At 36.1% G+C, this 21,628-nt stretch overlaps 1 protein-coding gene across 2 annotated transcripts in view; it reads left to right on the forward strand.

Annotated features, from left to right (window-relative positions):
• The window catches only part of ATL1 (atlastin GTPase 1), an 88,410-nt gene that overhangs the window by 63,436 nt on the left and 3,346 nt on the right, over nt 1-21,628 (forward strand). Inside the window, exons 8-14 of one of the 2 annotated variants that reach the window (XM_036841714.1) lie at nt 10,385-10,477; nt 11,577-11,715; nt 15,370-15,497; nt 16,659-16,715; nt 17,523-17,594; nt 19,236-19,667; nt 20,896-20,910. In XM_036841714.1, coding sequence (XP_036697609.1) covers nt 10,385-10,477; nt 11,577-11,715; nt 15,370-15,497; nt 16,659-16,715; nt 17,523-17,594; nt 19,236-19,667; nt 20,896-20,910 — 936 coding nt within the window. The remainder of the gene's footprint in view (nt 1-10,384; nt 10,478-11,576; nt 11,716-15,369; nt 15,498-16,658; nt 16,716-17,522; nt 17,595-19,235; nt 19,668-20,895; nt 20,911-21,628) is intronic. The other variant, XM_036841715.1, reaches the window with a different exon arrangement.

Below are 21,628 nucleotides of genomic sequence, written 5' to 3' on the forward strand. Positions count from 1 at the left end.
ACTGTGGCCAGTTTCAAGCTACCAACATGCTATAGCTTGTTTACAAACCTGATTTGTAAAATTCCTCAAATTGTAATAAGTCTTCCTTGCAAGCCTATAAAAAGCCAGCTGTAAACTACACTCAAGAAGTATAATCCAAATTAAGGCATAATATAGCATTCTCTGAGTGACGTTACTTATTTTCTCACTTGGTTTGCTCACTATGAGCACTTGAATCTTAAGTATAATGATCCAGCAGGAGCTACCTCATTAATACAACTATTCTTTAAAAATAACTAGGTTCTTTAGCTTCTCTACCTTAGGACGTCAAGAGGTTTGGTTGAGAATGAATACATTTCCATTAATTTAAACGTGTAATACCCATACATATTTGACAAGGACTTTAGGTAATAATTTCCAATTTGCTCTAAGGACCTGGTGAAAATATCTCCTCAGGTGTGGTAGGAGATATGTCTCTATTTGGGTCTATGAATTTTTCTTCCTTGGTCATAAGGCCCCACATAGCTCTACAGTGAGATGATTACATCCTTGTGTCAAAATCCTTATTACTTATTACAAAATCCTTATTAGGAGTTTTTCAGATTGTTAGACCTTATTTGAAGTGCACTTTAAATGAACTGTTTCATTTACAGACTGTTTTTCAGTACCAAGCAAGACTGTCTTCCTCTAATGCTCTGTGCTAAATGGTCAGCCATTAGTTACTTCTTACCCTGGGAAAGGCTCATTTTCCACTTCGTGGCTCTACAGCTTTCTCTTTGTGTGCTGGGCATTCATGTTCTCTCAACTCTGCTGGGCTGAGGTAGTGGAGAGGATTTCCACTTGTTCTATAATGTGGTGATAACAGTAAGTTTGCTGTTGGGCCTGAGCTGAAAAGGATTCCCCAGTAAGCTGGAAAGTGAACTCTAAGAAGCGTTCATGTCATTAAATGTGCCTTTTGGCTATAGCAGCCCAGGAGTTTACTCTTTAACCATTTCATGTCCTCTAATTATATAGGCTACATCCCCCAATTTACTAAAGTATATTCTCAAGCTTCACTTGAACCAATTTTTAGATATCAATACATTTCCCAGTGGCATTTCTGTATGGTGGGTATCTTTATAAGCCAGTCTACAAAAGCCTATTTAATTTCTAGTAAGTTTAAATACTAGCCACAATATTCCTCAATCCTGGTCCTATTCCTCAATCCTGGTCCCTTTAAGCCAGAGCCTTGAATATATCCAATAATTCCTGGACCTCTCTGAGGCATGGAGCCCTGAGATAGGTTGGTAAGACTGCTGTCAGTATTTAGGTTGTGTGCTAACACAGAAGAGATGGCTTTTAATGAGATCTGCAGCCTTGGTGATAGACACAGAGCAAGATTTTATAAGCACCTAAATTAGAATTACCTGGTGAGCTTATTAGTTAGATTTCTGAGCTATATCCCAGTTCTGTTGAATCAAATCCTTGTGTTGGGACCAGGGAATCAGCACTCGCCAGGTCATTCTTTTTTTTTTTTTTTTAATTTATTTATTTTATTTTTATTTTTGGCTGTGTTGTGTCTTTGTTGTCGTGCACGGGCATTCTCTAGTTACGGCGAGCGGGGGCTACCCTTTGTTGCGGTGCGCGGGCTTCTCATTGCTGTGGCTTCTCTTGTTGCGGAGCACGGGCTCTAGGCACGTGGGCTTCAGTAGTTGTGACACGTGGGCTCAGTAGTTGTGGCTCACAGGCTCTAGAGCGCAGGCTCAGTAGTTGTGGCACACGGGCTTAGTTGCTCCACGGCATGTGGGATCTTCCCGGACCAGGGCTCGAACCCATGTCCCCTGCATTGGCAGGTGGATTCTTAACCACTGCGCCACCAGGGAAGCCCCTCGCCAGGTCATTCTTAAGTACATGATATTTGGGGACTGAATTAGCAACTGGGTACACGCCAGCAGAGGACATCTATGGTAGGGGAGGTTCTGGTAGCAGAGAGATAGGATACCATTTCTATGTACAGTTCTATGCACAGGTAGTTAGTAAATTAAGACTTGCCTGTAATAGAAAGAAGAATAAACCCTAAAAAAATTTTCTTGCACACAAACTTGAATTCCCTTCTCTTAGAAGCCTGTGCTCAAGAATGAAAGATTCTTGAGCATATGTTTTAGGACTAATTACATTTATTCTCTTCTCTTTCATCTCCCCAGTATTAAGTACTCCATCTCCTGGATTAATTCATCCCAGTTTTCTCCCATAGCATTTTTATTAACCGTTTTTATACACTTAAAGGCCCACCAGTATCCTAAACCTTAGAAATAGATTTGACTCTCCAGATACACACACACACACAGATGGTAACTATGTGAGGTGATGGAGGTGTTTGCTAACCTGACTGTGTTAATCATTTCACAGTATATAGGTATCTCGAATCATCACGTTGCAGACCTTAAATGTACACAGTGCATTATATGTCAATTATATCTCAAAAAAAGTGGGAAAAAAAGATCTGAATTCTCTTTGTGAGATAAGAGTGAAACTCAATTCTTCATGTTCTTTTCAGTAGATTTGTAATTATTAGAGAGGAGATCAGTCCATGCCAGTTTTAAGGTTAAACTGAAGATTGCTAGAAAATAATAGTAGAGGAAGCATATAATAATGTACTATTATATTAGGATAAACCTGTTTCTCACAATTTCCCATTCAAATGAGGCCTACATATGGCAAATTAGGAATTATTTTACACTAGTTTACTTAATTATATTTAAGGACCCTTTTCCCCATGATTTAAGAGTGTTCCTCTACAGAATAAAATTCTTTGATAGTGATTTCAGCGACTTTGAAACAAAACATCCTTGGTCATATCTATGATGACTGCAACTGCCAAGTCATACCAGAGAAATCCATGATTTCACTGAGAAAATGAGAAGCTGTCGTTTGGCTCCTTGGGCTGTAAATGAAAGGAAAAGACACATTGGTGGGGCTGAGGAAAAGGAAAAGCCTTCTCTCTGTCTGGGAAAGTTGCCTTATCCCACGTTCTGTTTGGAGAGCAATTTAGGTGATCTGGGAATAACATGAAATTAGAATAAAATATTCATCTGGTTACACAGAATTAGGTCAGCAGTGTAGACCAGGATTCTCCCAATGGCCACATGTAGGTACATGAAATGTCTGGAAGGCCTACATAATAATAATTTATTGAGCACTTATTTTTGTGCCAGGCACTGTGCTAAATATGTTTCTTACATGATTCAAATGAATGTTCATTATAGTTGTATAAAATAAGTAATGTTGTTACTCCTTTTTATTCTTTTCTTTCTGTTTTTTAACTGATGAGGAAACACCGCAGCTTAAAGTAGTTAAGAAACTTGTCCTTGGTCACATGTATCCTTAAGTTGCAGAGCTGGCCTTCAACCTAGGCCACAGGCTCAAAGCCCTTGCACTTCACCACCACACCTTAATGTCTCTCTTCCTCCTCCTAATCCTAGGCACTTATTGAGCTATAGCTTGTGGTCTTATATTTGAATGTGCACATCCCATCCCACTAACTAAATTATAAATATCTTAAGAACAGGAGCTTTGTAGTTTACATTTTTTAGTCTAGAGCACCTACTTTTCATACAGCAGATGTCCAATTAATATTTGCTAATTATGGTGTTATATGCATATTTAGGATTGTATATAGTTTTTATACAAGTAAACTCATTGGACTCAAAATTGGAATACCTGGATTCAAGTTTGGTGTGCTATTATGTATCCAGCCTAGTATTACCTCTTTACATTTTTAAGAAAGAGTAAGTCATAAATTGGTGTGAGAGTGTCCAAAATATTTATACTAGGTGCCATGGCCCTTCTTGAACTGCAGAAACACCATCATGAAATTATTTTCCAATGGATAAAGTTAGTAGAGTTTCTTAATTGAAAGTATTAAATCAATGGATGGTAATACCAAAAAAAAAACAAAACACCACATTGCATTAGTTAAGACGAACAGAAAAAAGTGAGGTGTTTTCAGTTAGCAATAGTGATTGTATGTTGTACCATCAGATTTAAAGGTGGTCCTAGTACAGTTTGTAGATGCTTCAAGTAATTAACAAGGCTGCAACTGCTCTGAGGCAAGGAGGATAAGCCTTGGCTACAGAAACAAGGAATAGGCCATAAAAGGCAATGAGTCTTTGATGTTGACCGTGTTGCTGATTTAATACCTGCCATGACCTAATCTTTTTATGTATATAAAAAAGAAAGATTTACGATAATCTGAAAGGGGTTAATCTGGACTCTTATAGAGTCTTCTCTAATTTTTCTGTCTATATCCTTAGAGACTTTTACTCAAAGAGATTCTTCAGTTTCTTTTTGAATCATACACACTGTAGGTATCTTTAGCTAATATGAAGCTTTGTTTCTTCCAGTGGATTTTCTGCTTGCAGTATCTATAGCTGTCCTTATGGATAAGCTCCCTGAGTCTTAGAGAACAGAGGATATTTTGGTCGTTTTTATCTGGAGGGCCACAGATTTTTTTATTTCTACCTTGTTAACTATCCAAGCCCTTCTGAAAAGCCACCCATAAATTGGAAATTTCTAAGTTGATAATTTCTCATTCAAGTTTTTTTCTGATTCCTGTATTTTATGTCTGAGCACATTTTAAAAAGAGAAGACAAGGTTCCCTTTACTTTGACTATTTAGGTACCCAGAGTATTGTTTGAAAATCTCCTGAACCCTATTTTTAAAGTTTCCTATTGATTCATTCTTATATTGTTCACAATTTTGAATCTATGTCCAATTCATCTTGAAGAGAAAGTCTTCTGAAATGGCCTTGTTTGGTGTTTTTTCTATTTTTCTTGCCCTTGAAAGGCTATTAAAAATTTTTAATTTTTTTTGTAATGACCTGAGTTATTTAAATGTCCTTCTGGGCTTTCTTATCCTACTGCTTTTAGCCATTTTTTTCCCACCTGAGGGACTAACAATTAAGTGAACTAGTTGGAAAATAACTGATAGTTCAGGACAGTAAGTAACAAAATCCTGAATTTCTGCAGCAAATTTCTGTCTTCCTGGGCTAAAAGAAATTCGTTAAAACTGAACTCTAGACCAGGGTTTAAATTCAGCTTCTTTACAACAGCCTTCCGGTCTAGCAATTTTAAGTAGTTTGGGGCAATGTGACTACTTTTTTTTCCTGCAAAAATTCCTTAGGAAATGGTTTAGGAGGTCAGGGGAAGGAGCAGAAGGAATTGAAGGGGTGAAGTGATTGGTGACAAAACTGAGTAGAGAGAGATACGGGAGGGTAATTTCAGAAAGATAGAGTTGAATCAAACATTATTTGGGAGTCAGCAGTTTGTTTTGAGGCCTCAGTTTACTAATCAAAGAAGCTAACTGATGAGTGTTTGATATTTTCTCTTGATTTTTATAGAGCACCTCTAAACTGTATTAATTATTTATTTTGACATGTCCAGAGCTCAACACAATGTTATTCTAAATTTTTTAAAGATCATTTATTATTGTAAGTGCAAATATTAGGATTATAATGCAATGCAAATAGGAAGCAGAAATTCTTCCAGGAGGAGATTGCAGCTTTGATATATACACGTCTGTAACAAACAAGCTGGTCAAATTGTGTGTTTATGAAAAGCATCTGGTTCCTCAAGCAATGAGAGGTTAGAACAGTGCTGTACAATCAATAATCTGACAATCATTGATCCTGCATTATGGACTAAACAAAGAGACTCACAAATTGACAAGAGCGAGAGTGTCCTCTTGAAAACTTTGTTAGAGGACCCAAGGCAAAATTTGACTAATTACTTTTGCATAAATTTGTTGCTAGTTTAACCGACCTCCAGCCATTAGTCTTTGGGGCATCCTGATTAATCTGGGGACTTTTTAGGCCTTTGCCTCTATCTGTCCTTTATAGAGCACTTCCTTGTACATTCAGTGACAAAAGACAATTCAAGATAAAATACATGAGACAAGACTTTGTACAAATTTTCAAACAAAAGAAGGTAAAGCAAGCAGCAAAACCATAAACAGATTAATGGCAAAAACATTTCCTAAATAGTATACCTCTAAACCAAAAGTTCTAATAACCTTATACAGAAATTAAGTATAATTATTTATAAAATGAGTACACTTCCAAAACTAAAGGTTAAACAAAGACTTAGAACGAATGACCCATATAAAGACCCACTGAGTCTTTATAACAAAAATCCTAGGGTAACAAATTAATCAGCAACAAGAGCTCAGTGAAACAAATCAGAACTCAGATCAGATCGTTGTTGAGATAAATTCACCTGCAAGTAAATTCGAAGGACAAATGAAATTTGGGAACCAAGGACAAGGAGAATGCACATGTTAGTCTGAGGGTCATAGGGAAAGCTGCCAAGTGAGGGCACTTAAAACTGTCTCAGTGGGGCTTCCGGAATCGCCAGAGGATGAGACCATCACTCAAAATCTGATGCAAAAACTAAAGCTGAATTTATTGGTGAGTTAAGTGAAAGAGTTATGCTTGTGAGGCACAGTCTCATTGAGCAGAACAAACTAACGATTATATGTAGGATTTAGGGGCTTGTTTGTTTTGGATTTGCATGGTTTAAAGAAACAAGAATGGGTTGACATCAGTTTTTGAATGATTTTTTTGTCTTACACAGAAGTATGTTTCGTGTTGGTTATAGAGGTGAGAAATGGGTTGACACCAGCCTCAGTCAGTTTTCTGGAGCAAGTCTTCTGCTACTTGACTGAGTTTTAAAGTATGAAGCTGTCACTGGTTGGCTTTCAGTGGGCTGTTGATTGAAGTGAGTTGTTAGTTAATTAGATGGGTTTAAAACAAGCTCTAGTATTTACTTATTACCCGAAACTGAAATTAAAACTGAAATTGATTGATTAAACAGGTTACAACCGGTTCAGGTATTTACTGGCTACATGGCTCTACAAGAGTTTTTTCCTGGGAGTTTGGGAGTATTTTCACATATTTATAATGGATGTGCACATAAATTTAGCATTATAATTCAAATAACATTGTTTTATGTAGGCTTTTTTATACTGACATAATCAACACATGTATTGATATATTCCACATTTTATAATATTAATAGCTATGTAATATATGAATATGCCATAATTTGTATAGCCATTCCCAATTAATTGTTAAGCATTTGGGTTTTTTTCCCATTTTCATTACTACTAATAGTAGTGCTATAGCACTCCTTTTGAATAATTTCCTAAAGGATATGGTCTCCAAAGGGAAATAAACAAAGGTTACGATGTTTTTCATGATTTAAAAAATATGATCATTTGTAGGATACGCATGGTGTAGGTCCATCGTTTGCCCCAGTTGCCTGACTGGATTTAATTTATTTTAAAAAGTATGACTTCAGATATTCTTATCTGAGCAAATTAGGGTAATTTGTATTCTTGAGTTTTTATCTCTACCTATATGTATGAACAAATCAAAATTCAGCAGTGTGGAAAAATGGATGGCTTTTGAAATAAGAACTGAGATTCATAGCATTCCATACAGGATAAATGTAAAGCATACAAATTATTTTGGGAGGGGATGGGGCCAGTGGTGGTACTGTAGCTGGCTCATACCACTTTGAGAGCTAACTAGTAAATATTCAGGAATTATATAAGCCAAGTATTAAACTGTTAGTAGCTTAACATCAGCCATGGTAGGCATGTTTGCACAACAGAAATTGTCAAATGCTACAAATCAAGGCATGTTGCTGCTGCTGGAGAGCCAGTTTACACCAGCAAGTCACTGGATGGGACCATTAGGCAGGGAGCTTGGAATTTGACACTATAGGGAGATAGAATATAGATTGCTTATTAAGAAAATAAGACTTCATCTTTGATCCTGTTCTACACATGGTCCTCATTATGTTGACTTGGGAAGATGCCCAGTGAAAAAGACCAAGAAATGAGACTAAATGCTCCCAAGAAAAATGCGAAAATTGCCAAATCCACATAGTTGGTTTCATTTATCCTGGTTCATGAGCCTCTATTTCGCAAAAGTTGCTTCTTAGCTAACCTCTGTTTTCAAAATGCATGTTTTAGGTAGAAGTGTTCTAAATGCAAATTACCATATTTTGACAAAATGTTGACAAGAATGGACATCTATCTAAAGATAGTGAACTATTTAAAGATAGTGTATATAGGTGTTTTAAAAGTCTCCTCTCCACAAGAACCTCTCCTCTCCCCACAAGAATCCACAGAACACACCCACACACACACCCATACCCACACCCCCCCACACACACACACACGAGAGAGAGAGAGAGAGAGAGAGAGAGAGAGAAGTGGGGGGACGGGCTTCCACTGTAGTGAAACAAGAAATATCCATAATTCAAACTAAGAAATGTCCCTGTTTAAGGTAAGAAAATGTGAGCCAAGGATTTTATATCCAGCAAAACTGACTTTCACTTATAAAGGGCACAAACTGTTATCAGCATGTAAGAACACAAAGAATGTTGTTTCCATGAGCCCTTAATGAGAAATCTACTGAAGAATGAGCTTCAGTTAAGCAAAGATGACATAACTTCACCAAAGGAGAAATAATCATATACTATGTACCTCCTAATAAAAGAACACTCTGCTTCCTATAGTCTTGCCAAAAAAATAAAACTGGAGTCAGATCAAGCCTCTGCATCCAGCTGCCAATTTGCAGGAAATCCAGAGGACAAAAGAGCATGTTAATGCCCCGTGAATATGCAGTCAGCAAGGTCCAGGTTGTGGGAATCTCTACATGTCAAATTCCTAGGTTCTTCAGCAGATAAACTGTGAAGGGAAAAAAGGGATGGAAAAGGAACCTATAGCTTAAAAGAGATATCAATAAAATTTAATGGGGAAGACTAAAAGCTTCAATTAGAAACCCAAAGATGTAAACTCTTAGAATATTCAAAGATAGCTAATTTCATTAAATATTCTTACTTTTTCTCAACTTCCTACATTTTTTCAGAAACTAAAATTTGAAGTATAACTTAATCTAACTTATAAAAGAGTGCTTTAATGCCTCAGATTGTAAACTATATGTTTTATACTTAACTTTGAGGCAGTGCAGCAGGGATTTTGAATAAATGCCCAGTTTAAATGCCAACTCTTCCACTCTGGCTGTGTGGCTTTGGGCATATTACTTAATGTCAGGTGAGGGTGGAGGTGATCTTTATATATCTCTTTTAAGGTGAATAATAAATTATAACCTCTCTTGGGGCTGTTGCAGGAGTGCATGAAATACCATGTATATAATTCTGGTATTGTGGTTGGCTTATAATAGGCACTCAATAAATGAAAGCTACTCTTACTTTGGTTTCAGTAGGTATGGGGTGGGATCCAAGAATTCTGTACTTTTAAAAGCCTCTCGAATGATTCTAATGATTACTCTAATTTGGGAAACAGTTCCTGATAAAATCCTTCTGGATGTGAACAAATATTCAGCTTCAAGAATGTTTATCAATGTATTTCTTTTTTTTTTCAATGTATTTCTTAGAATAGTAGAGAAACTGGAAGACATCTAGGAGAATGGCAAAGTAAACTATGGCCTATCCGTGTGTGAAAATATTATGTGGGCATTGAAATCAAAATCAAATAGCTAACATAGCATTAGGTGCCAGGCGCTGTTCGAAATGCCTTATATATACTATCTCATTTAGTATTCCTGTGAGGCATGTTCCATTATTATTTCTATTTGACAGATAAAGAAACTAAAAATGTATATGACATTACAAATAACAAATTGTGAAGCTGAAATATTTCTAAACTATTAATAATAAAAACATTTTTATAATAAAAAGTTTTGGCCTTGTTAGAGGAAAGACTGAATTAGCTTTCCAACAGAAAATATTTCAAAACTATCATATGAAGAAGTGATCAAAGCATTTGCAGCTGAAAACTGGGGGAAAAAAAGGATTACAAAGGTATCTTACTCTAAATAAATATTAACTTTCAAGCCCATTTTTGTACCTTTTTCCTATTGAGCCCTCCCCCCCCAGATTGTATAACCTTCAGGGCCCCGCAAAACCTGGATTCTCACCCCTCTGCCTACCAGATATGCATAATGAGAGCCCCTGCAGAAGAGAGTGGAACAAATGTAATAGAGGAAAAATATTTAGACAGATGAAAGGAGAAAAGTTTCCTCAAATAAAACTTGAATCTTCCTAAAAAGCTTCCTGAAAACTGACAGACATGCCCCAAACTGGCTGAATGGCACTATGTAACTTTAATAATCAGTCTGGGAGCAGCTTTCTGTTCATATTCAGTGGAAACAGGGAGGATGATCTCAGAGCGGGGAGATTGCTCAGAAACAACTTTCTTAGGTTTTATGTTTGCTTATTAATTCCATTATGTGGAGAAGAACACTATTCAAATGACAATAATATCTAATATATTTCAATAAAAAACAGAGGGAGGAAATTTAGAGTTCCTTTATCAATCTTTTCTTATTGTTTCTTAGAGTCTGATATTTCTTGTTCGAGACTGGAGTTTCCCATACGAATTTTCATATGGAGCTGACGGTGGCTCCAAATTCTTGGAAAAACGCCTCAAGGTTTGTTAACTATTTAGGTGCATGAAGTTTCGCCAATAGTAACCTAAATTATTTTTGTTGAATGATTTGCTGAATAGATACTCAGTAGCCACAATCTCATTTGACCTTCATAGTATCTCTATGAACAAACTAAGACTGATAACTTAAAATAATGTCAGAGTTACAACTGTAAACAAGATCAATAATTATGATACAGAAAAAGAGTTCTTTTGTAAATATCTATAAAACCATGATTTATTCCTAAAGATAAAACTTTTAATTTGAAGAATTAAATCAGTTCAAGACTGACATACAAATATCTGGATTAGTGTTTTAATAGAGGTTTAAAGTCAATTTAACAGAAATATTTAATTTTTGAAATCCCCAAAGTCAATCTCAGGACATTTTGCTAGTAGTTCACAGAAGGTGATATTAGGAGGCTTTCCACTTGCTGTGTCATGATAGTTCAATACTGAATGAATTATTTACACTGAACAGATATCTCCCAAAATGCCTACTGAGTAATCAGAAAAAAAAAATGGAGATTAAAAAATCTTCCTCGATAATCAGGATCTCTAAGCTTACCTTTTTAAATTATGGTTACTTTTAGGGTAGTTTGTACTGTTAAATGTCAAATACATGTGAAAAAAGGGGGCAGTTTAGCTTTTAAGTAAACATCCAACTATCCAGATGCCTTTCTAGAATTTAAATGTATACCTACCAGGTGACAAGAGGCTGTCTTGAGTACCTCCTGAAAAGAAGGTAGGAATATCTTATGATCTACTCATGTCTCTTGTGAGTACTTTGAATTAAAATTTGAATTTGTAGGAACTAGCTAGAGTGAAACCCCACTAATTTATACTAAAAAATGGGAAGGCCCATCTAAGTTAGCGTAAGAGTAGACGATTATTAATTGTAATAATAATGCCATATGTATGCTATACTTAGATATGGCCATGTGGCAAATTCACCCCAAACTTTTCCTTATTTAGTATCAGCCCTGTCCTGTCATTTTTTATCATTGTGACCAGACAGACACAGCAAATATAAATGCCACAGAATTCTTTTGTAGTTCAGTTTGTGTTGAAAGTAGTTTAAACTTCAGAATGATTTACTACAGGTCTCGGGGAACCAGCATGAAGAACTACAGAATGTTCGAAAACACATCCATTCCTGTTTCACCAAAATTTCCTGTTTTCTGCTACCTCATCCTGGCTTAAAAGTAGCTACCAATCCAAACTTTGATGGAAAACTGAAAGGTTTGTCTGTCTTTTAATGTATTTGTTTATGTCACTTAGTCTGATTACAAAAATGTCATTTTATCCGTTGGGCTTATGGCTGCTAGTTTAGTTTATCCACTGATGTGAGGCTAATGATTAGAAATTTTCAGGAGGATTGGGAATCCCGGGCTCATGCTAGAGTACCTCCTTGGTGAACTGTGGGATTCTATGGGTACTGAATACATACACTGAGAAAATAGGCTAAATCCTGCATTCACCTGGGAGGGAGTAACCCTCGCCCTTTCTCATAGGTTCCTGCTCACCTCTGTATTGAGAAATGCTCCTTAATATCTTTCTTTTTAATTTTCCTTATTTACATGAAAAAGGAAAATAGATGCCTATATTATTGGAATGTTTGTATTAAGTTATATAATTAGAGATAGAAAGAAATATTGCATAGTACTGAAGTGAAGCTCTTTAAAACTGCTGCTAAAGAATTTAATTATAAATCATTAAAAACTTCAGTAATAATGAAATCCTCTTCTGGATGAGGACCGGTTTCTTAAAAAACCAAAAGCACCAGAGTGTTTTTCAAACTAACAGCATGTAATTATCTCTTAAACAGAGGCATGACTAATGTTTAAAGATTCCAAAGCAACTCAAATTGTTAAAAAAAAAAAGGGGGGGGGCAGTGGGAGGTGGAGGCAGGGGTCTGCAGAAGCAGAAGCTAATCTTGCCTAATAATCACCAGGTCTTTAGATATTTGCTTTGCAGTTGATACAAGGTGGTACAAAGACATTTCTGACTTTTTTACTTGTAAGCTTAGCATTGAGTACACCACTGAGTTCAGACATTTGCTTAATTTACTGTGGCCTTTCTGCATTGTGCCAGGGGTGATGAGACAGTGACATAACAAGCTTTGCACCACAGTTGTTCTCAAAGGGCTTTGAAATTACTTTTAAAAAGGACAACTTAACATTGTGTCCAGTTTTATGGAACTGGCAAGTTTGAAAAGCAAACCTATATTTTTCCCCATGTATCCATGGCGTTTATTCTCAGATACCTTATATTTCACTATGGCAGCTAATATCATAAATAGAACCCCCAATTTCTCAATCATCAGCATTGTTTTTATACATGTTTTAAATTGTCTCTTCTTTATACAACAGAACAGACAGCTGTAGGCACATATTAATGCATGGATTCCAGGATCCTACAATTTCACTGTCACTTATGAATTCCAACCCACTAGTGAGCACACAGACCTCTTGATACTGTGCAATTACCTAATGGCTTCAATGTGTTTTGAATATGTTACATAAAGAGAGGGCTCCCACAAGGCCTTTCTTTCTTCTCTGGGGTTGGAGAGCCATAAACAGGCAGAGCAGGGGCAGGCCTTCAACAACAGTCCTTTACTGGGACAGAAAAGTACTTTGCCTTGTTTCATTCCTGTAGTACACAGCTACAGTTCTTAAATTAATGGATACAGTTTGCAATGAAAGAACTCAGGGAGAGAGTTTAAGACAATCATGCAGATATAAATTGTACTTTTTAATAGATTTGTTCTCCATCTAATTTTACTCACATGTCTAAACATATATTGACTCATACAGTTGGTTTACAGTTACCCATACGTTGCGAGTTTACCAAAGTGGCTAGCCCGAGAGAAAGAGAAATGAAAGGCAGCTTCAGTTGCCCATCAAATTTCCATTTTAATTGAGGCTTTATAGAACTGCTGCTAAATCCCTCTGTGTGCCCAAATGTTCTACTTTGCCTCATTGTTTCTTTGGGCAGTTTTGAAAGTCTGCTATCTACATTATTTTTCCATCCTGAATCTTACAATGTTGTGTTACTTCTATCCAGGATGTCTTGTCTGCTGGCCATGCTGTTCTCCAGAGGGCTGGCATCTGAGTGGTTGCCTCTGGGGAAGAAATGTCTTTGAATAAACAATTGTGCAAAAATTCTTTGATGATAGTTTCTCACATACTCTTTCAACACACTTGTAGAAATAGACTATGGCTAATGCTATCTTCAGAACACATTTTTAATCCAAATGTATGGTGCTACACTGGTTACTTTGATGATAATTCACACAGTTGCTGGTGCATTAGATACACAGGTTGTATCTTACTCCATTAACAATTTTATAAGGAAATTTTTGGGGGGAGTGGAATTTAAGTACATGTTTTGAAGGTGATTTTAAAGTGGTTTTATAAGGAGAAATCTTTTTGTTTTATACAGAAATTCAGGAAGAATTCATATATTCTAGATATATAGTAATATTCTACTAATGTTGAAAAAAGCATAAAATCATATAGCAAAAAAGGAAACTGTTAGCATCAGTGAATACGAATACATAGTAGGCAACAAAACACAACAAAGGAACATAGTAACATAATACAAATACCAGTATTTCAGTGAAAATTGGTAACTAAAAGCAAACCACAATAATAAATACATTTGAATAAACCTATACTAATACAAAGCACAATTATCAGTAAAAATTGGTACAGTGCAAACAGAAAAATAAATTTGAATAAACTCCTGTCCAAGTCCTCATGAAATACGGACACGAATTTCAAAGCTGTACAAAACATGAAGCAAAAAAGTTGGAAGAATTTCCAGTGTCATGCTCATACATGTCATAAAAGCAGTAAGCAAGAGAAGAGAACCATAAATTCTTATGTGAACTAGTATTTCAGTGTATGCTGGGGTCATAATAACAAGCAGGGAACATGCAAACACAATCATAAGGTTTGAATCTTTATCCTTAAGACCTCAGAAATCACCAGTCCCAAAGCCTGACTTTGCTGAAGTGACTCTGCTGAAATTCAGATTTTAAAAAATTATAGGCAGTTACTGCATTTTCTTAGATACCAAGTCTCTGGACATATCTTGCTTTTTATGTATTTTTCTATATGTTTTGAAATAATGATTTAAAAAAATTATTGCTGTGTTCAAAAGTCTTCTCTGAAGATCTGTTTTCCGTATTACTTTGCTAAATCCGTAATGTTAAGTTTGAACCTAATGCTATAAAATGGGTTATGGGCAATCAGTCGTACCAAATAACTCAGACTACCTCTGATCCACTAGCTACGAGGCCTCCATTGCCTTTTTCGATGTTATTTTGTGTTGCTGCGTTTCACTACTAGAGGCAGCAGCGGCATCACTATCTTTTTGAACTTGAGTCGTAGTTACCACACCTTACCCACTTCTATACACTTGTCCTAAGGTGGACACACTAAATACAGAACAACTTTTGGATACATTTTCTGGAGGGAATGCATCTTATAAAGCAGTAAATATCCACCCTTTCCCCCTTTATGACCCTATATATATAAAACCATGAACCATGAACAGGACTTAAAGGCATCAGAATACATGAACTGGTTATGTGAATGGGGTGTAAAACATTTGTATAGCATTTAATATCAAGAAAGCTATTTTATAGGTGGAAGACAAGATAAATAAGTAATTGGAGTGAAGATAAGAAAGATCAGCCATAGGAGACTGGGCGAGGAGTATCGTTCACCCTGAGAAAAGTGGGTTTCGGGAGTAATTTAGATGATGGGAAAGTGTGTAATAGCTTTATCACTGGGGAAGAAACAGAGGAAATCAAAGGATGTTTTATTTTATGGCATGGAGGACTGGACAGGATTTTTTAAATAATGATGAATTTGCTTTTACTTGTAGAAATAGATGAAGAATTCATCAAAAACTTGAAAATACTAATTCCTTGGCTACTTAGTCCTGAGAGCCTAGACGTTAAAGAGATCAATGGGAACAAAATCACCTGCCGAGGTCTGGTGGAGTACTTCAAGGTATCACTCTCATTTCTAGAGAATTTGTGAGTACTTAGATTTGACATGTTTGGGAATGCAGTTCCTGTTTTAAACAACAAAAAATTATAGACTTTGTAATATAGGGGCAAAGGCATGAGGACTATATAGAAATGATTTTTAAAAAGATTAGACTCCCAAGAGGAGCTTGCTTTCTGAAATTATTTTTTGAGAAAACTCCTTGAGGTAACTTTACTATCGCCTTTCATCTTGAGGGAAATATATTTTGAAACATAAATGTATCCAGGAGTTGGAAAAGTCTATCTCTTTTTGGGGGAGGAGGTGTTTCCCAGGGTTCATACCACTTAGTCTTCAGTCATGACCTGTACTGAATTTCACCTTCATTCTGAAGATTTTCCCTAACGGGCTATACTTGGCCTTCCTACTGGAGAAAATTCTTCCACACTTCCTGCTCTCTGCACCAAGGGCCAATTTGAAGTGGAACTATTTTAATTTGCATTTACCTATTTACCTCAGGGAGCCCCAAATACAACACTTTTTTTTGTAACCAGCACACATATATAGTGGATTTCAGTTACCAATATAATTTTTGGATTGATGCTCCAAAGACTAAAATATCAATTTTTAAAATCCACGTTTTGTCATTTAAAATGTGGTTGTATATCTCCTGTGTGATTATTTACCTTCACCACTCTCAGCAATAAATGACGTGTTATTTATCTAAAATTTGAATTCTTGCTGTGCATAAAACACTGTGGAGGAGCTTAGAATTTAGTAGGAGACTCAGGGCCCTTGAACAGATCTGTTCCATAAAGCTTGTGGCAGCAGCAGGTACAAATTCCTGTCAGTAACTGAAAAAGAAATGTTACTCCTAGCAGAGGGATCTCAGAAAGTTTTAAAGGAGGTGGTAGCGAGTTAAGCCTTTAAGAAGGGTGGGATTGGCAAGTGGAGATGTGTGAAAAGGACCTTTCAGGAAAAGGGAACAAGAATTAAGAAAGAGGGAATTAAAGTATGAGAAAGAGATAACAGTTCCTGAAACTATCAAGACCTTATTTATTTTTTTGAACCGTCAAGACCTTCGACCTTAGAATACAATTTAACAGGCTTAGAGAAATATTGAATGCAATTACTTGAACATGAGTCTTTTTCTTTTTTTCTTTTTCTCTCTTTTTTTTTTTTTAGGCTTATATAAAGATCTATCAAGGTGAAGAATTACCACATCCCAAATCCATGTTACAGGTATTTATCCATTAGGAGGCTTGACATTCTAAAACATACTGTCACTAAAGCTAAGCTAACGATATGCTCCAATCTGGCTGTTGGAAATCACCAAATAAAAATAGTAGATGGAATGACTTATTGGAAGATTATTTTTCTAGTAACTACCCATTTGTGTGTTCATCTAAACATTTTCACATACACATATAGCAGCCTCACTTATGCTGATATACAAGAGTCTGCATTGTCTTTGTACTAAATGTGTTTAGAGAAGACTCAGACTGTGGTTTAGATTCACACATGTAACAAGAAGTAGAAAAGCAGGTTTTAAACAAGTGGCCTCTATACTTAGGAAAGGAAAAACTCACTTTTTCCATACTTATTTCCTAAATTTCTTAAGTTCTTGATGGTTTCTTTTTGTTATCAGTGATACATTGTTCTATCAGTAATCCTTAAAGTTGACATATTTTTATATATATTAGTATATATAAAATGTACTATATATTATTTCCCATGTGTTTGGATTTATAGACCCCCCCCATATTTGGTGAAAGGCTTAAAAATATTTATAAAGAGGAATAATCTTCTAAATGAAAATTCATTTTAGAACTATGGTTTATTGAGTAAACTATATTTTATGCATTTTGAAATTTTAATTTTACTAATTTTAAAAGATGTAGTAGAAATATTTCAACACTTTTCAAATTATGTGATGACCTTGGGTTCTTGCATATTTCTTGCACATGATGCTCATATATGAAAACTGCCTGTGGAAGTTTACTAAAATATGAATTCCATTTTACATCATATTTTGTACTTTGTCCAAAGGCCACAGCAGAAGCTAACAATTTAGCAGCCGTGGCAACTGCCAAGGATACATACAATAAAAAAATGGAAGAGGTAAGAATTAAATAGTATTTTAAATGATGTTTTAATTAATTGATTGATTGATTTTTGGCTGCACTGGGTCTTCGTTGCTGTGTGCGAGCTTTCTCTAATTGCGTCGAGTGGGGGCTGTTCTTCGTTCTGGTGTGCGGTTTCTCACTGCGGTGGCTTCTCCTGTTGCGGAGCAGGGGCTCTAGGTGCGCGGGCTTCAGTAGTTGTGGCACGTAGGCTCAGTAGTTGTGGCTCGCGGGCTCTAGAGCACAGGCTCAGTAGTTGTGGCGCACGGGCTTAGTTGCTCCACAGCATGTGGGATCTTCCCAGACCAGGGCTCGAACCCATGTCCCCTGCATCCCCTGCATTGGCAGGCAGATTCTTAACCACTGCGCCACCAGGGAAGTCCCTTAAATGATGTTTCAAATAAAATCAGTATTTCTTCCATGAGCTCATTCTTTTTTCTTCCAAGTTACACTGTATACACATGCAGAAGTGGCTTTTACTTATTCTTTCTCAAACTATGTGTATCACATTTCTTTTTATGGTATTCCTAAAATATTTTTAAAACCAATCAAGAAGAGAACATGATGTTTGCACAATTTAAATGTATTTTAAATGAATTATCTCTTTATAACACACACATTTTGCGGGGGTGGAGGGGTACAGATTTTCCCACTATTTATAAGATCTAGTGGCTAAAATAACATATGCTACCCTCTCCACTATACCTCCCTACATTCCACAGTCCAACTTCTATCTTAAATATAAAAACCTGTTAGAAAAAAATAAACTGCAAGGACCAATATTTCTAAGTACTATATTTCCTCTTTTTAACTTTCCGAATTAGGGGGCATCTAATGATTATGGTGTGTATCTACTAATGTGATGAGTTTTCTTTCCACTGAAAATGTTATAAAATCAAAATTGCATCCAAAATTGATAGAGTCTTAGAATCAAGGGAAATACAGTATATGGAATGGTGTTTACAACATAATTAAAGGGGAAGTGGAATGAGTCTCCTTTATATAGTTAAATCACAAATAACTGAAGTGAATGGTATGGGTAACTGAGATTTCCCATGTAACTTTTGAAAAAAAAGTTGAAAATTTGGTCCAAGAACATTTAATACGCTTCCATTTAGTCTCTTGAAGAAAATACCGAATGGGCTCCAAACAAAACTCAGTGAAACTGCTGAAGGAAACGTTTTTCACAATTTTACTTTAGGGCTTTATAGCATTGCTCATTGTTTTAAATTAAACTTCATTTGGTCAAAATTAGCTCAGTGTAGTTAGAATAAATTTCCTACAGGAACTTGACTGTAAGTAATTTTCTTAAATTTGGATTCATTCTATGAATGAACTGAGTTTGCAGTTCACCTCCTCATCTTGAGGAAATTGGATTAAGTCATGGATATTCCTTCCCATGTCGAAAAGAGAATAAAAATTAAGAAAGGCTTTATATAAGTCACCTATAAAGTACAAGTCCCACTTATAACCCCGCCTGATAGAAATGGAGTATGGAAAGATGTGGGTTGACAAAACATAATGCAGGCTCCTTCTGATTAGTAATGTGTTCTAACAAATTCAACTAGCTAAGTGCAAAATTGTGATACAGCTGCTAGTTGTACTCTGCACTGCATGAATACTTCTCTATCCGATACAGATCTGTGGTGGTGACAAACCATTTCTGGCCCCTAATGACCTGCAGACGAGACATCTGGAACTTAAGGAAGAATCTGTGAAGCTATTCCGAGGGGTGAAGAAGATGGGTGGGGAGGAATTTAGCCGGCGTTACCTGCAACAGTTGGAGAGTGAAATAGATGACCTTTACATCCAGTACATCAAGCACAATGATAGCAAAAATATCTTCCATGCAGCTCGTACCCCAGCCACACTGTTTGTTGTCATCTTTATCACATATGTGATTGCTGGTGTGACTGGATTCATTGGTTTGGACATCATAGCTAGCCTATGCAATATGATAATGGGACTGACCCTTATCACTCTGTGCACCTGGGCATACATCCGGTACTCTGGAGAATACCGAGAGCTGGGTGCTGTAATAGACCAAGTGGCTGCAGCCTTGTGGGACCAGGTAGGAACACTTAATTCTCTTCAACTAAATGCAGCACACATTTGAATGCTATCTATGTTCCAGACACTATGTTAGATGTTGTAAATATACAGGTGAACAGGAGACTTGGGCCCCGGTCTTCAAGAACTTTAGAATCTGTCAAGATGGCCAGATGCAAACAGCTAACTATAATATAACATGTAAAGTCCTACCCAACTGTTTTCCAGTCAACATTTCAATATTTTTCAAAAATACGTGGATTAGGTAGTGTTTTCACTTTTTCTTATCCTAAAAGTTAAAGCTGTTAAGTGAGAAAACACAATCAAGTTTTTATTTAGCTGATTGTGATTCGATTATGTGTTGATTACTTCATACTTACAACCTATCATTTGACTAGCACTGGCTTTGTTAGGAGCATATATAAACCACCATCTGAAGTCATATCACTGTCTCTTTCAGTAAAACCCCTCAACACAGTATCTGATCACTTCACATTGTCTCTATTTGAACTTTACATTTGTACCAGGCCCTGGCATGAGTCCAGGTCAACCTCTGGATCAGCTGCTTATGGGTCAGTTGTCCTTTATGGTCCAATTAACCAACCCAGGGTCACCATGGTCCACTGTTCAAATAATTGAGTATGGATAGGGGAGACAATTATAAACACACCTAGAATAATAATCAACTCACTGTCATTCTGGAAGTGTCTTCAGTTAAATTTAGGGGAATTTAGTGAAGCTAAAGTTGAGATTCTTCCTAGAAGTTTGGAGTTAAGACTTGTATTTATGGTCTCCAGGTAGCAAGTAATAGGTACAGTTCTCCCAGCATTAAGAGTGTAATTATACATACTCTTTAAAAGAGAATTGTAACTGATGGATTTTCCGTGTGTCTTTGAAGAATCTAGTTGAGATAAATAAATGGTAACACTACGGGAAAAGAATGAATTAAAATTGGATCCTCTGAGCCACTGCCTCAAATAGCCCTTCAACCTCAAAAGATGAAGAGAAGCTATTTGAGGTAAATCCCAAAGCCCACCTAGAATATGATGCTGAAACCTGTGATGAATATAGAATTGGGTTCTTCAAAAGATTCACATTAAATATGTAATCTAAACTGAAAAAATCTGCAGGGTTATTTGTTCTTAAATGCTCACAAATTACTACTGTAAACAAAGTTGATTATCATAATGCTATTAATGAAGCAGGATATATACTTTTCTTTTCTCCCTTTTAAACTGCCTTTGCCACAGGGAAGTACAAATGAGGTAAGTTAAATTTTTTCTTAAATTAAGAGCATGTATTTATAAACATTATGATATTTTATAAACCAAGTAGCCATTAAAGGATATCTCAATGTAGATTAAAAAATCTTTGGTGACTACAGCTCCTATGTTCTTCTAGCATTTACAATTTTAATTGTGAATTTTGGCAATGGTTTTAAAATATTTAACTTATTCTGGACATGATTTTATCTGCATATGAAACGTAAGAATTATCATGAATATTTTTTGTTTTGTTTCCTGAATGTGTAGAAAATTTCAAAATTCTTAAGCTCCAACATTGGGCATTTTGCTCTACTGCAGAGTGAAACAAGTACAGTTATGAATCTTCAGGAAACTTAACTACTGGAGAGTAAATGGAGCTCCAATCTTTAGAAGTTGTTTTTAACTTTGGCTTCTGAGTGAGTTACCTATACCACTTTAAGCAGGTTCCAGACCAGTATGCAGTGTAAATTTCCTGTAAATTAGTGTTCATTTCTCCCACTGCACATGTACAAAACTCTATATTGGAGGAAAAAATCTAAGCTTCTAAGAAGAAATCACTTGTTACATAAGAAAAATTATCTCTGTGGAATCATTTAGGTCATTATCTTCAGGAAGCAAAACTGATCTTCAACAACTACAGAGACAGCACATAATTCTTTCCTCAGTTTCTGCTGTCATATATAACTAGATTACGTCCTCCAATCAAATACCAAGGATA

The sequence above is a fragment of the Balaenoptera musculus genome, chromosome 2 (genome assembly GCF_009873245.2).
Source record: "Balaenoptera musculus isolate JJ_BM4_2016_0621 chromosome 2, mBalMus1.pri.v3, whole genome shotgun sequence".
In the NCBI taxonomy this organism is placed as follows: domain Eukaryota; kingdom Metazoa; phylum Chordata; class Mammalia; order Artiodactyla; family Balaenopteridae; genus Balaenoptera; species Balaenoptera musculus.